Genomic DNA, 16,377 nt, shown 5'->3' with positions numbered 1-16,377 from the left:
AGTTGTAAGACCAGGTTGATATCTATTGGTGATCCATTATATGTAACAAGCAGCAGCATATAAGAAAGTCTCATACTCAAGACCTCTTCAGAAGGTTTCTTCTTCCTCTCAAATCAATTATTTCACTGACTGCCACAGCAAAACTGGCCCCAATGACAGCAAATACGTACATCAAACCTGTAACATCATTTTAAACACCTATATTTCAAGATATTATTTACCATAATTTCCCATTGTTAAATCCAAAAACCACACTCACGTTCCCACCAACACATCCATGGAAAGATGGTCCCCATTCCCAATCACCATCACAATCTATGCATTAAAGAATACATATAAAACCCAACCTTTCGGGCTCGCACAAGCAGAGACACTGCTCAGGATTTCACCTGTCAGAACACTGTTCTGCTGCTGACCAAGCAGCATCACGACAGTCAACTGCACAGTAACTGGAATTCAAAGCTGTGGACCAAATGTACCACCTTGCTAAGCAGTTATCCTAGCATCCCTTCCTCACATCAGCACCACAGGTCTAATGATTAGAATTCATTTTTTAAGCCTTCAGGTGCTGCTTGTGCTTGGAGACTGTTCTACCAAGATGCTTCAGGGGATCTGCTCATCATTCAGCACAGCAACACCCACCCAAGACGGTCAGAGAAGGTGTGGTGTTTGCCGATCACTCCAGTTAATTACTGCCAGCTCCGGGATCAGAGTTGAGCCCTGTGGGAATACACCTCACAAGTTTTGAGTTTTGCCAAGATTAATGTTCCGGAAAGGCACAAGATACACTAGTGTGCAAACTTTGATCTGCATTTACAAAGTCTTTCCCATTAACTGTCTACGGACCACAGCTTTTCTCTCAGTTGGATGCTCCCAAAAAAGCAGTGACTATAGACTCATTTCTCAGCCAAGAAAAGCACAGGGGAAGAGGCAAACATTGCCTTTACACTTTCTCTCAATTTCAAGCTTGCAAGCGATCCAAGAGATGGAGTAATCTACGTTAAGATGAAATCTATAAAATTCCATCAAGAGCTACTCTGCTGCCCAGGGTAACTACATCAGAGTGAACGCCAGCTTGCAAAACACCCTTAGTGCAGAAAGCAGCAAGACAGAGAAGTCCAAAACTTGCCCATAGATTATTTTTCTCCCTTAATGCACTCCTCAATTGTCAACTCATGACAAAATTTAGAGCCTTTCTGCATTATTCTCACAGGACATTTGACTACCAGCAGAGTTGACTTTTGGCCAGTTGCCTCCTTGCTTTTCAGAAGCCTCTTGATGCATTGCTTTGAGTGCTACGGAGAGCACGATGACTGAGAAATGGAATTACTTCCCTGAAAGTGATTTTGCCTTATACTGTTAGTATCTGATAATATTTACTAACCCTTTCAGCTAACATTCAATACCACTGAAGCAATTAAGATCTTCAGCGCTCTGAAAATCACTGTTAAGTGCTGAACCAGCCTTAGTAGAACTTAGCAGGTAGTGGTCCCACTGGAACGGGGTTATGAAATAGCTTTACCAAAATGCAGCAGTAAGAGGAGAGCCATGCTACTAACAACTCCACATTTTTTTTTGTTTTATCATGGGTTTTAATATAAAAGAACTTCAAACAAGTACCTTTAAGAGTTCAACTGTCTCAAGGGGTTTGCTTTAAGCAGCTCACCCTGGAATTTCTCCTTACACATTTCTTAGTTATGAAAAGCAAGAAACACGATTTTCCTGGGACAAGCCAGTTCCCACAGTGTGGCAGAGAATCCAGATACAGTGTCTGGCATCTAGAAGAAACTGTGTAATCAAAGTACTGAAAGACAAACATGCAGAAATGTAAGCCCTGAAAAAATGCCAATCTATTTTTACAAACTACAGCCTATGGAACCATTTCTGAATGGAACTGAAAACATTAAACACTATTCATTCTGTCCATTAATTATGAAGTATGTCAGACTATATGTATTTCAAAGACAAGTTATCAAATAAAAAAATTGAGGGAGATGAAGAACTTTCTAAGGTAAAGTTTGTTTCCTCTGTATTTTTCCAGGTATTTTACAATAGCATTTTTCAGGATAGGAGCAGCTCAAACTCAAAACGAACAACAGAGGTACAGCCTTCTACTGTCTCTACTTCGAAGAACCATTTAATACACTCAAAGGAAGAAACTTTTCCTCATGTGGGTAAGCGAGGCTGATCTTTTGCAGTTCTCTTAACAGATGTACTGGCCTTGATGTCCCCTTTCAAGTTTATTCTTTTCTAAATCAAGAGACACTGAGGTCTCTTGTGGACATATGGTGTATGGACATTATAGATGCTATTTTTCTTTGTAAATGTGCTAGGATCTTCTGACCTCGGGTCATACCGGCAAGGAGTTACCATCTGCCTGTTCCTGTTAGACGATCAAAAAGGAGCATTTCTGGCTCTTCTGCTACATCAAACCACCGAAGGTAGTTACAATATTGTACTCCTTGCAGTTGGCGCTCTCGCTGTATCTCATCTGACCTTGAAACTCCGTCCCAAGTAGTAAAAGCAGCAACCAAACCAGGGGCGGAGGAGCAGGTATATCACAGGACTGAAAGCATGGCTTGGAAAAATCCAGCAGCGGGTTTATCATCAGAGGGCCAAGTTAGCCCTTACGTTCCCTAACCTTCCCTTAATTACCTTCAATTTCCAAATAACCTCAGCGCACAAACATTGGGGGGGAAATCAGAAGAAATAACATTGACGTAACTCAAAACACTAGTTCAACACAGTAGTACATGCACAGCATCTCTGTCTGTGTCTTTGCTGAACACTGCACTGGATTTCTGGGTCCCTTCGAGAAACAAAGGATGAGAGAAAGTTTGAAAACGAAGGCCAGCTAAACCAAAACCAAATCAAAACTCTTCTACTAACTACTAGATTGTGCTCTCAGACGCAGCAATGTTTCAATTTTTAATTATATGAAGATTATAGATGCAGTTTTATTTTGTTCACAGATGAACTTCCTCAAGAGGACAAAACTGTTCAAGAAGCTTTGTCAAAATCCCATTCTCCAGCGGAAGACAGCGGCCAGTAGCGTCTCTTCTCAAAGGATATTGGAATTGAAAAAGCATTATACAAATACAGGGATTACTCCAAAAAGTTTCAGTGGAACAATGCATTTCTGCATCTCACTTTTGTAGAGATGCCTTCCGTTTATAATTTCTTCAGTCATTTTTTTTAATCGAGAAAAAAAAAAAACAAACAACATTTGAAACAGTTATTAAACCTACCTCTGACTCCTACTGAGCTTTTCATTCGGCTTCTTTCCTGAGATTCTCAGGCCCCTCTTAATTTGTGGAAGACCAGCAAGTGACAGGGTTGCTGTACCCCTACCTTGGCCACTTTTAGCCTCTAGCACTTAAATCCCTCACAGAATGAGATGAAGCCTTAACCAGCTATGAGAAGCCACTAACCAAAAGTGCTGTAAACGCACTACGCAAATTAAAAAGAAACTGTTTTATTCCAACCAGTTGTCACAACAGCAGTATCCACAAACTTTCCAAAAGAAGTCTTCCCCCCCCCCCCCCACGTAGCAGAGTCCCTTTCATAAATTAAAGGACACTTGTTGCTGACCATAGCATCACCATCAGGTGTGCTTAGTCTATACCTACGAAACAGACAACTCAAAAAGGATGAAACACTTCCCCAGACTTTAAACTGAACATATCCAAGGCAGAAATGAGAAACTCGTACAAAGTTAAAAAGTTACTTCCTTGTATTTTGCATTTAGCTGTATAATAACCTCTGCCCAGGTTTCAAGCAATCTGACCCAAGTTAAGTATTTTCTTAACAAACAATCACAGAAGATTCGCCTTAACAAGCAAGGGAGAGAAAACAGAAGACTTCCAGAAAGTACAGTAGTACCTCTGCATCTGCACCATGCCCGTGAACAAATCCATATTGCAACTAGCTTGGCAAATCAAAATTAAACCAGAAGAAATACCGATAGAAACCTCTTACCATGTTCGACAAAGACGTTACAGTGTGGGCCCCCGTGCCTCGATGACTCCTTCTTCCCTGCTCCTTTGATAAAGTGCAGGGCAGGCAGACTTGGCCTCCTTTGGTCCCCAAGAACTTTTCCAGGCTGCTGCCCCATAAAGTAACTATGGGCAGCCTTTCCCAGGACGAGAAGTTTTTGAAGAAGTCTGTGATCCCTGATCTTCCAGGTTGGGAAGGAGCTTTGAAAGAGAATGTATTTTAGGTGGGTGCGTTGGTTCCACTCGCTGTGTGATAAAGTCACTTGAGGCGAAGAATTAAGACAAGCGCAGAGTCCTCCAATGCTTTTGAAGACAGCAACAAGGCTCCTTAGGTGACTTTACGCAAAAAAAAAAAAAAAAAAGACTAGAAGTTCCAACTGCTTAGTAATGATGAAGCGTTACCAAAGTTTCAGGTTGCCATATGTAGTGTGTCTTCCACCGGGTAAAGGAGAATTAGTTCGTCTCGCAAGCAAGAAACCACGTGTAAGCTCACCCAGGGCAGGAAACAGCCATTCCCACTGCAACCAGTGTCAAGGTTTCTTTTTTTTTCCTCCTTTTCTTTTGCATAGCATTGAGTTCGCAAAGGCCAAAGAGCCACGTATTTGGCTTCAAGTATCGTTGAAATCTAGCAGGATCAAGTACGCTGACACCATGTCAGCTCGCGAGGTGAGGCGGAGGCAGCTCTGGGCCTGGCGGGCTCCGCACGCTCCCTGGGGCGAGGGCACGGGGCTGGGGGGCTCCTGCGGTCCGGCCTCACAACGCCTCGCCTTCTTCCATCGCAAGCCTCGGGCTGCCCGCGCCGCCGCTACCTCTCCCGCACACCAGCGGAGGCCAAGCGGGCCAGCGGGGCCTGGGGGGCCATGGTGGCGTCGAAGCAACGCTGGGGCCGCCGGGCCCGCGCAGCTGGCCGCCCTCCCGGCCTCCTGCCCGCCTCAGACGGAGCCGGGTGCCGGGGACGGGGTGCGAGGCCGGGGACGCGCTCCGGGAGGCCGGTTCCTGCACAGCAGCCAGAAGAGGTCAAGCGGGGGTGACCGGGCCGGCTGCATCCCCGCGGGGGAGACCGGCGGCGGGCAAGGCCCGGGCGGGCAGCGGGAGCGGGGCCGAGCCCGGCCCGGCCGCGGCGGGAGGCGCGGAGGGGGCCGGGCGGGGGGCGGCGGGGCCGGGCGGCCGCACGCGCGGGGGGGGGCCCGCCAGGCCTGGCAGGAGGAGGGGGCCGAAGGGCCGAAGGGCCGCGGGGCGGGGGGTACCCCGGGGGCTGCCGCCGGGGGCACCCGCGGTGCGGAGCGAGACTGGCGGGGGGCGGCTGCAGGCGGCGAGGGAGATCCCGGAACCCCCGGCGCGGCACGGCCCCGTCCGCGGCCGGCGGGGCGGGCGGTCACATCCCCTTCCGGCCCCTCCTCCTCCACCGCCTCCCGCCTCCCGCCTCCCGCCCGGGCCGGCCGCTGCTCGCTCCCGCTGCCGGCCCCGGCCGGGCGCCGCGCCCGCCGCCATGACGGGAACCTGCCGGGCGGGGAAGGGGCGCCCGGGGGAAATGGGGCGGAGCGGGGCGGTGAGGGGAGCCGGGGCGATGGGATCCGTGAGGGGGTTCCGGGGGGGGGGGGCCCTGAGGAGATAGGGGGGAACCTCAGAGGGGAATGAGGGGCCGAGCAGGAGCGGGGGGGACCGTGAGGGGAGTGGGGGGGGGGGGGGGGGGGTGGGGTGAAGGAGAGGGTGAGGGGAGCCATGAGGAGGCATGGAGGGGGGAGCCATGAGGGGAGGATGAGGGAACAGGGGGCTGGGGGAGACGGAGGTGTCTGCAGGGTGAAGCCATGAGGGAAATGGGGGTGCCATGAAGGTGTCCGAGGGGAAGAGGAGGTGGATGGAGAGGGGAAGATGAGGGAAATTGAAGGGGAGCCATGAGGGGCGTGGGATGAAGGGGAAGATGGTGGAAATGACAGAAGAGGGATTTGTTGGTATAACATCACTAGCAAATGCTAGCCAAGGACCCAGAAACATCAAATCCCTTACCCTTTGAAGGGGCCACCCAGGTTGTTTTCCCCTAGATCTGACAAGGAGAGCCTGTTGGCCCTCAAGCCAGCTAGAGATCCAGAGACCCCCTCCAGAGCACAGGCCTCCTGGCCAGCTCTGGACCCTGATTTCTTGCAGAGATGGACAGGGAAGAAGAGATCCTTACTCGGTTAGCTGCGTGCACAACTATCAGCTTTTCCCCAACCAGGGATCACTGACCCTGCTTGCACAAAGGCCTTCACTTCCTTATTAATGCTGTCAGAGCATATGCAGAACTTGATAGCAAAAACAGCCATAGAGGCCAATGAATGTGACAATAAAACATTTTACTGATCTACTTTCATGCACCATTTGGTGCAAAGAGAGAACTTGATACCAAAAACAACCATAGAGGCCAACGTGGCAATAAAACAAATTTTTAGTGATCTACTTCCGAGCACCATTTGGTACAAAGATGAAGCTAAACCCCCAAATTTTTCAGCCTGCACTGTGGTGCCCTTAGATGTGCAGCACGAGTGCGCCCTGAGCTAAACAGCACAGACGGTGACGCTGAAGATACTTAGTTTCCCGTACATTCTCCAGTTCACCTTGGGAATAGAAGAGGGTTGAAGCAGCAGCTTGAGGTCAGGGTGTTTTGGTCAAAGGTCTGTGGTTGCTCCCACTCGACAATGGGAGAACACACAAATGCAATTTTGTGCAGTAGCCTCCTGCTCAGGGTAACCATCTGGACACAGAGCGGCTTGTTTATACGGACTCCTCCCTTGTGACAAATCCAAACATACTCCATGTCTCCTACGCCGTATTCAAGGTCCCTGGCAGACATGCATTTTTCATCTTCCAACAATAGCATCTGAAATGTGGCACTTCGTACAGTCCTACAGGATCCTCCACCATTGCTGCATCAGTCTGCACCTACATCACTAATTCTTAGCCAGGAGACTGATCTCAAACCATTTCTATTCCATTTCTCCATCAGTGACTCAAATTGCAGGTACTGAGGCTGTTTGTGCTACATACACGCGGAAGAGAGAAATTCTGGTACATCACGCTGAGAAAAATCCAGGGTCACATCTCTTGAACTCAGCAGAATTTCTCCAGGTTTATCTCAGTAATGGAGATCAGTTTCTTACTACAGTGATCTAACCCCCTGCTCAGCTTCCACGGATTGAAGGAAACTGAGGAAACAAAACTGGCTGTCAACACAGGCCGAGCAGCCTGAGAGAAATTTGTTACAAAAAACAATACCAACCATCCTTTACTGAAAAAGTTACTCCCTTCTGGGGATTCCCTTCTGACTGGAGCATCCTGGATAATCTCTCCTACCATGGCACTACCACGGGTAGTGATAGACTACTACAGGTCCGTGATACTCAGAAGACCTTGACCAAAATGTGCAAAGGTAATTGGAAATAAGCAGGACTTGTGTCCTGGACAATACAGGCTGTATGTACCCTTCTCCCTGCCTCACCTGAGATCTATGCAGATTAACGTATTTACTTTTTACTTAACAGACTAGGTGAATCTATCATTCAGGTCAACAGTCAGGTATTCCTTCTGATGCTTCGCAATCACAAGCAGCAAAGCGGGGCAGGTTCTTTGCCAGCAGTCCCCAATCTTTCCACTCAGCAGTTGCTCCAAAAGCATTTACCGTTTCCCAAAGCAGTGCTGTAGTTAATCTGGGGCTATACACAGGCAGATGGGCCAGCTGGTCACTCCCAAATATCCCAGCAAGATACCTGAAGGGTATTGTATTTTCTGTCCCCTACCCTGCTGCCAGTTTTTGTGAACATGATTGTCTCATGTTAACAAACTTGAAGTTGCTCAGTGGGTTCAGAAATTATTAGAGAAGACAGAGACAGAAAGATTGTGTGAATGCAGAATAAATTAAAAAAAAAAATCTACAGACTGTTTCTTTCAATTGAGCCTTGTGTGTGGCCTGTGTAGAACCCATGTATTTCATAAAAGAAATTCCAGTACTTTTTCTGTTCATCTTCAATTAAGTGTGAGTTGTTACACCCAACAGCTGCAGTGATGTTTCCTCCATAACAGTATCTTAAAGCTTCAAACTCTTTACCAAATAATAAACCTCATCATATTAATTAGCGGTCCTCAGGAACCTGAGACAACCGTTTCAAGACTGCCTATGATCTCAGTGGGGTTTCAGTATCTTCTAGGGTCTGCTCAAAGCTTTGTATTTATACCATTCACCTCAACTGAACAGCAAAACTGCACGCAAATGATACAGAAGTAACATAATAAGCAGCAGTAATTGGATTAATAAACCATTAGCACAAATTTAAAATCCCAATGGTTATTACTGGGAGTAAAGGGAGGGGTTGCCATTCTTCATATTAGTACATGAATCAAACACTGCCACCAAGAAACAGGAAAATTATTTCTACAGATGAGTGATTTTGTGTTCTCGTTTCTGCAGGCAGCACTCGCCAGCAAGGGAACTATTCACTAGCTCCACTTTCAAGCACATCTGTGCCATGTATTAACCCTGGAGTAAACAGCACAGGCAGGTGCTACAGCTGGTTTACAAACAGGCTCCACGCCATCAGACACTGGTGACCAAAGAAATCAGATTGGTCTAAGCTGTTTTAATGCCTGCATGGGCATTTTAGTTCCCCATACGAAGATGAACACTTACCAGGTTTTTCCCACCCCACTTTTGACTACAGTTTTGTTCTTAAACCAGAGAAGCCATAGTTTCTTCCTTTTCACCTTTCCTGCTTAGAAGTTGCCTAGCGAAATCCCTCAGACTATTTCAAGAATTCAAGAGAGCAAAATCCCACAGACTATTTCAAGAATCCAAGAGGACACTACATTTGCTGGAGTCCTCCTTTACATCTCGAGCACTTCCCATTGCAAAGGCATTTTTTATATAGTCTGCTTATAGTCCTGTGCAAACCTGCCTATGGAAAAAGGGGCCCCGGCTCCCCCATCTACCCAAGATGCCAGAGCCTCCCCCAGACCCGCTCTGACTGCTCACACATCTCTGCCAGGCACTGGGGAAAAGTCATTTGCCATATTGTGGGTCATGACTGAACAGTGATACTTGAAACCTCTCCATATGGGAACCCTAAGTCCCAGCAGCACATCCAGTTGCTTTCAAGATGGATGAGCACTGGTGGCCCTCGACATTCGTCAAGAGAGCGAAAAGTCACAGGGATTCAGCCAAATCAACAGTAAATAGCAGCTGGCCTGGTACCTTTTTCCAACACCTTTGAAACTGCTCAGGAAGTTTCTCCCTCCCCACGAAAGCTTGGCGCTCTGATCTCTTGTTACCTGCTGGCTTGCAAAGCTGTGCTTGATGGGGTTGCAGGAACTGCCAGCAATGTCCTCGCTGAAGCCCCGTTACAGAATTTAGGTCTGGGCTTGGCAAAGCACTGGCTCAATTCGCAAAGAACGGCAATGACCTCTCGTGGCCAGGGAGGAAAATACCGGGACCTTCAGTTGCCCCCACACATCAGAAGAGGTCCAGAACCAAACCTTACCAGCCGGTGCTCTGGTTCTCAGGCTTAAAAACAAAAGTGCCAGGTATTCAGGAGCACGGGAATGGACGAGTCACATACTCTCCCCCATTTAACACATGCCCAAGGCCAAAATATCAGGAGTGCTGCAGCGAGCAGGAGGAATCGGAAAGCTCAGAGCTGAAGCAGTTCAGTTCTTGAGCTCATTTTTTCAGGTTGTATGCTCATTTATTGAGCATAAAGAACCAATAAAGGTTCACAATGGGGAAAGAGGGCTAGCATAAGAAGCCTGGAAATAGATCAGTTTTAAAGATTGCTATGCAGAGGGAAAAAAAAAAGACGCAGAAAAAAAAAAAAAAAGAGAGGAAAAGGGGGGAAAAGATAACTCAGCTGTGCAGCCCACACAGCCTGCTGCAGAGACAGCAGCAGCCTTTTCCTAAGACCTGTGTTATGAGAACCTGGCACTGTCTCACCTTGCAGGTCTGACAGCTCATGCTTGGCACCCACGAGCATGATCCAACTCTAAGCTAACCACCTCCAGAGCACACTTCCTCAGCACATTTCCACCACATTACCAACAGCACTTTCAAGAGCCTCATAACGCACCTCAACCCCTTTCTGACTTGTTAGATGCCTGCAGAGGAGGTTGCTTGAGGACAGAGAAGCATTTTGCATTCCTGTACCAGTTCAGCAGAACCATTTCCAGATATTAAATCTCTCTGGGTGGTAGTGAGGTATAGTCTCTTCACCCCTTTGCCCTTTAACTGACACAGAGTTGTTTAAATTTAAGTGGCAGAGGTGCAAAGAGATCTACTGGATTAAATACAGACCTCTCCATCAGCCTTCAAAAATGCTTTAAAAAAAGGGAACATCAGATACTTTATCTCATTGCTTGTATATCCCCAATCTGCTTATACCTAGAAGCCTCACAGCAGAAATCCTTGAATCTCCCCATATGGTAGTAAGATAAACAGCTGCTGAACTACAGCAACTGGGTAGAGAAAAAAGAGGTGCTTTTCTAATTAAAACATGCAGAGGCTGCTAAACCTTTTAGCCTTTTTGCACTGTTCCTGACCACATGCATGTGGATAATGCTGCTACCAGCCTCATGCACAGACCTGAAAGTGTCACCATCAACCTTTAGTTTTCAAATTTCCCAAGTCATCTTGAGGATGTGATTTTTGTAACATTAGGGAATCCTCCTAAAACTCAAAAATAACAATTCCCAGGTCTTATGTGAAGCATTGCATCGATATCCCCAAGAAGTTAAGTACTATTTTACAAAGGCAGCACAGGCAGAAGTTTGAGTTGTGCAGCAGCAGAATGGATTAACCATGTCCTTGCTTGTCCTTAGCCACTGAGCTCCATAATGCTCTAGTATTTAGGTAGCAGCGCTGGTGGCAGACATCCAGCCTTTGCTATTTGGCAGGGCAATGAGGCAGAGCTGCAGGGGAAGGTAAATACTACAAACACGATGCAAAGCTGCCACCTAGTGCCAACTCTGGACAGCAGGCAGAACAGTCTGAACTAGATGAGAAGCAACAAAGGGCATTTCTAGTTCCCAGGAAAAGATTGAGCAAAGGATTTTTCCTTTTGCCTGGGGCAAGCATGAGAATTTGCAACATTAGAATTATATTCAGGGACAATTAGGGCATTTTGCTTTTTCATCCTTTTTAAGAATTACAGCAGTGTGGGGTAAGCAGCTCTAATACAATACAAATACAATATATATATACACACAATACATACATAATACAAACAGCTCTCATATAGCACGAGAGATCTGAGAGGATGTTCTGGGGATCTTCACCAGTGTCATACTGGGCTCCCTGTCATCCCCCAGACACAGCTGCTGCATGACTCACCTCTCCATGGGATCCTGCAGGGAAGCAATGTTGAGAGAGCCACTGTGAACAATGACAGGCAATCTACTTACAGAGGAACTCTGCACAGAAGATACGCTGAAGAGGAAGATCAAGTCTTGCTTTAACGGGGTGAGGAACAACAGTTGAAGAAGAGATAACAGGACATTGCAACCATTCGGAGTGTCCTGGCACAAGAACACTTGAGCCAACCACAGCACTCGAGCTAGACCCAATTCATTCTGGAGAAAGACCAGCTAATGCACACACACCTGAATGACTGATACGTTTAAAAAACTTTATTGAAATGTAAAATATTTAATAGAAAACAATCCTGGAGCCTCCTCAGAGGAGAAGCTCACCACATCAGACATAAAAAAAGAGAACAGCAGGATGCACACAGACTGAGAAGACACTGCTAGCCCACGGCTCCTGTGGACAGACACACCACGCCACATCCAATCTCATACCCTTGAGACATCTAAGCCATGAACAGCCAGACCCAAAATGTGGTCAGCAACGATGTGGATACTCCTATCCTCTAAAGACTTGTACCTGTGTTCTGCAGTCTTAAAGAGAAAAACATGAGCTCTCAGTCAGAGGACAGACTGGCAGATCTATATCACAGTAAAGGAAAATCAAAACCATTTAGAAAGCCTTTGGGCAGAGAGAAACATCACAAACACCCCTTCCTCTCTATCATTCTGCACTAAGTTCAGGGGCACTAGACACAGCAACAAGTGCTATGAGATATGTCCAGTTGCATCTGCATCTCCATAAAGGTCAGATATCAATTTTTTCAGACTGCTGCACTAAAAGGCTATTGTACTTAAGTACTATTTAGTACTATTGTACTAAAAGGGCTCAGGAGGTATCCTAGGAGTTACAATGAGGAATTTTGGTGGTTTCTGAAGTGTGGAATGAATCTTGGGGACTAGAACACTGAAAAAAAAAAAAAAAAAAATACTGAGAATCAAAAGCTGCCATGCTGGGACTTAAATGTCTGCTTCTGGCCATGTGCCCTATCCCTCCAGATCCAGCAACCTCTGTCGGGTTTCCAGAACGATCTCCTCCATCACCTCTGGTTTGAGAATGTCCTTGATCTGGAGTGGAAAGAAGAGTAACATTGGCACCAAAAAGCAACTACTACTATTGCACACTCTGTGGGGACAAGGGTCCCTGGCACACAGCAATGAGCAAGCAAGCAAGTTTAGAGGGTTATGGTCAAACAAGACTATCATGGCAGACGGTCCAAGGCAAAGTCAACTTTGCCAGAGTTAGCAATTCTTACAGAGACCGTAAGAAATCAAAGGAGATGCTACGGCCAACTCCATATCTTTCCTGAATGACACACACCAGTATTGGTGAAGGGGAGATACGACTCGAATAGAAGTATAGTTCAAAAGAACATCCCATCTAGCTGAGCAGACTACCACTGTGAATGAAAGCAGAAGACAATTCAGATCTTATCTGTTTATGAGAAGAGAATTGCCAGTAACCGTGCTGGCAGAAATCACAGAGAAAAGCTATACAGCAAGAGGTCAAGTTGAGGGAGCCTTCCAGCAGTGCAGGATGTGGATAAAAACAGAAGACCGGTCTCTGTACAATACATGACACTTGCTTTTTCATTTGTTCTTAAAGTGTACCTTACCCTCATACAATCCCAAATTTAACACTGTTTTCACAGGGATCACAGAGGGTCTATAATCCCAGCAAGGCATGCACATCTATCAAAAAATGGAACTATTTCTCTATAGGAACAGTTGGACTTTGCCAGAGGCAGAACCCTTCAAACTATTCCTGAAAATGTGCAAGGCAATTTATGTTACGCAGAACGGGGGAAGTTCATATTGTCACTTGCTACAGCATCCTTTGGAAAGCCAAAAGGAAGCCCTACCACCTAACTTACTGACTTCAGCAGCAACTGATGCAGCCCTTCCATTCCCTCCCCACAGTGTGGAATAAAGTAAACAACACTGGTTTCTGTACCTGATGAGGAAGGGATGCTTCATAGCAATACAGGATGCTGGTGTCAAAGAGCATCAACTTCTGAGTAACCAGAGCCACAATGCAGTTCCGGAGCCGTGAGATCACCTCCCGGTCAGACAAGGGAACCGGCTGAGGAAGGACAGAGGAAAAGAGATGAATACCCAGGGAAATAATGCAAGCCTACTGTAAAAAAGCTTTGCCACGAACCTAATACCAAATCTTGAAAGTCTCAGGTTATTCACATGCCTCTGACTATGTTAGACTAACAAAATGTCATTGATAAGAGAAGGTTCATCTTCCCTGAACCCTCACCTCCAAGTTGGTGGTGAAGCCCCCTGCCTCTTCATCTTTCTGCTCTGGAGTTGGGTAGATCCAGATGAAACCATTATTACCGAGGATCACAGATGCTCCACAGGGCAAGTCGTGGAAGTGAGTCTTCTGGCGTTTCACAAGGGAGGGCGAGACCTGAACGAGCACACCCTGGCCAAGCTGAAGAGGAGACCACGAGACTCAGGATGGGAGACATGAGCCACTGTAGATAACATCAAGTCACCGACATGCACTCCACTCCTGGTCTAGGAACCAGTCAATTTTAACACCTTTTCCTGTGAAACAGTGAATATAAAACCTGCCTGCCTCTGGGAGTGCTGGGAGGATTAGCTAATGCCTGTGCAGTCCTTTGAAGATGAAGAATACTCTAAGTGCTTAGCAGAAATAATATCTTGATCGTAACTACACATCAACCATCCCTGTAGAAAAATGAGGAGCGAGAGGCCCAATTTAGCAGAACACTTTCCCTCTTAATCCAGTTGCTGTCCTTCACCCTTTGTGCAATAAGCACACTTCGCTTTCATCTTTTAAGTGCTAATACCCTTGGTCTGGTAATCCCAAACTGCAGCCTATGCTCCAATGGCCCCTTGGCTTATTTCAATGCGCAAAACCAGAGATAAATGCCAACTGCGTAAAGCCTAAAACAGAGCCCTGGGGAGAGAAACAAGTCACAGGGGCAATGGCCTGCAGAAGAGGAGTGATGAAGTTTGAGTCAGAAGATTTTTCTCCCCAGGGTTTAATTCCCAGGCGGCTAGTGGGGAAAACAGGACTCACAGGCTGTAACTGTGGACAGGGAGAGCAGCAGCTCAAAGGGCAACTCAAGGGCACTCCCTCTGCTTTGGGGAAACTCTGCTCGGTGCTCCCATGTAGGAGCTAAGATTCTTCCTAACCTGCAGGAATGGGTTATAACAACATCCTGCTCTACTCCGAAGCTTTTTTCTTAAAAATCCCTCCAAAAGGCCTTATACAAGTCAGTTGGAGCAGAATTAGACCAAGATCAAGTGCTTTTGAACAACTTACCTTCCCATATTTCAGACTCCGGGTGTGCAGTGATACAGCCCCATCAGAAAATACAGACTGGACCTCTGCCTGTCAGTACCACTTAAGGAAACAAGGCCCCTAATGCCGCCCAGTGCCAACAGCCGCTGGCTGCCCCCGGCAGAGAGCTCTCACTACCGGCCAGGCTAGCCGAGGTCTGGCTGTTCTCCCCACGCCCTTGGCTCTTCTGAGTGCAAGCAGTGGAAGGATACACTGATGAGGTCCCCTTCCTGCAGATAGTCCCTCATGGCAAGCTCATCTTCTGCTGATCTCCTTCTCTGAAATGCACAATGCAAGAAAAGTTACGTGTAGCTCAGAATGAGAAAACATCGGTTAATGCTTACATTGTGGGGGGGACCTTAGGATGCCAGGCAAAACGCAGTCTGGTCACCAAAGGAAAATCAGGCAGACTAGCACACCTTTAGATCACTGAAGTCTTTATATCCAAATAACACTGAGAGTTAAAGACGCCAGAGCACTACAGACCCACCCACAAAACCCAACGCTAGCCTTGTGCTAACTGTGGGAAGGGCTCCACAGCTTCCCAGTGCCTCAGCTTCTGCTGCGGAAGCAGAAGACAGGGCTCTGGCACTGCTCTGCATGAGCTACACTCACCAGTTCCCCACCAGGTAAATTCATAGACGACAGCAACAAGACTGAATCTAGTCTGGAGTTGGTTTCCACTTTCCATCGCTTCTGCTGAACCTAGAGAAGGAAAAAAAGTAGCTGTTGAAATATGCCTAAAAAACAAAGAGAAGCTCTTCAGTGGAGCAGGAGGTCCTGCAGCCAGCCGAGCCTGCAGCCCAGCACCAGCCGGCTTCGTGCTGACGAGCCGCGAGCAGCGCCTGACCAGAGCGGTGCAGACAGCTCTGCTGCCTAATTCCAGCCTCATCTTTCTGAAAGCCCGCGCGCTCACAGCGCCTCTGCCCAGGGACACTAATGTGCTTTTAGGAACATCGGAAGCGCTCCGGATCGGACCGAGACGCACCGGCCTGGCGGCCGGCCAGCGGGCCGCCCTCCTCCTCCTCCACAGCACCTCAGGAAACCCCAGCTTTACCTCCGTGATCCTCCCGACCACGATGTCACCGACTTCGCCGTTGTACCTGGGAGCGGGACAGAGAGAGCAGCCCGTCAAACGCCTCATCGCCCCCCAGAAAACGGCCCAGCCAGCGGCCGGGCGCCAGCCCTCGCGTGACGCCAAGGGCGGGCTTCACGCTCCCCGCGCAGAGCAGGCGGCCACGCTCACCTGGTCTTCAGCGCTTTGACGCACACCAGCTTGTTCACCCTCTCCACGGCGCCGGCCACCGAGGCGATGAGCTTCTCCTCGTCCACGTAGGTGCCGTGGCCCCTGGGGAGAGAGCGGCCGCCTGAGGAGAGCCCGAGGCCGGCCCGGGACCCGCGCCCCGCCGCCTCGCCTCCGCCGCTGCCCCCACCTCATGTAGCCCGTGTCGGTGGTGATCGTGTCCCCCGGCGCCACCAGGTGCTTCTCGCCGCCCCGGGGCGCGCTCGGCCCCACCGCCTTACGGGCCACCGGCAGCCGCATGCTGATGGCAGCCATCTTGAGCGCGGGCGGCGCAGCGCCGGCGACCCCATCCACGCGCGCCTTCCGCCCGCCATGTTAACTGCTGGCAAGAACGCGCCTGAGCCGCGGGCGCCGCCTTCTTGAGTGAGGGCAGGGAT

General features: G+C 48.2%; 2 protein-coding genes across 2 annotated transcripts in view; both read right to left on the bottom strand.

Moving 5' to 3' along the window:
* Positions 1–4,275, bottom strand: part of ABL1 (ABL proto-oncogene 1, non-receptor tyrosine kinase) — an 81,957-nt gene extending 77,682 nt beyond the window's left edge. The window contains exon 1 of the mRNA XM_059828689.1: positions 3,979–4,275. Within this exon, the coding sequence (XP_059684672.1) occupies positions 3,979–4,114 (136 nt within the window). The 5' untranslated portion in view covers positions 4,115–4,275. The remainder of the gene's footprint in view (positions 1–3,978) is intronic.
* Positions 4,276–11,680: 7,405 nt separating this feature from the next.
* On the bottom strand, positions 11,681–16,255 carry EXOSC2 (exosome component 2). The gene is made up of 9 exons (XM_059828880.1): positions 16,131–16,255; positions 15,944–16,045; positions 15,755–15,800; positions 15,313–15,402; positions 14,910–14,975; positions 14,680–14,748; positions 13,642–13,818; positions 13,330–13,458; positions 11,681–12,443 (listed from the first exon to the last, which is right to left on the bottom strand). The coding sequence occupies exons 1-9, from the start codon at positions 16,253–16,255 to the stop codon at positions 12,363–12,365; spliced, it is 885 nt and encodes a 294-aa protein (XP_059684863.1). The 3' UTR covers positions 11,681–12,362.
* Between the last annotated feature and the right edge of the window lie 122 nt (positions 16,256–16,377).

This window comes from Gavia stellata, chromosome 24, assembly GCF_030936135.1.
Source record: "Gavia stellata isolate bGavSte3 chromosome 24, bGavSte3.hap2, whole genome shotgun sequence".
NCBI classification, from domain to species: Eukaryota; Metazoa; Chordata; class Aves; order Gaviiformes; family Gaviidae; genus Gavia; species Gavia stellata.
The sequence above is the reverse complement of the archived record's forward strand: the minus strand, read 5'-3'. Positions and strand labels throughout refer to the sequence as shown.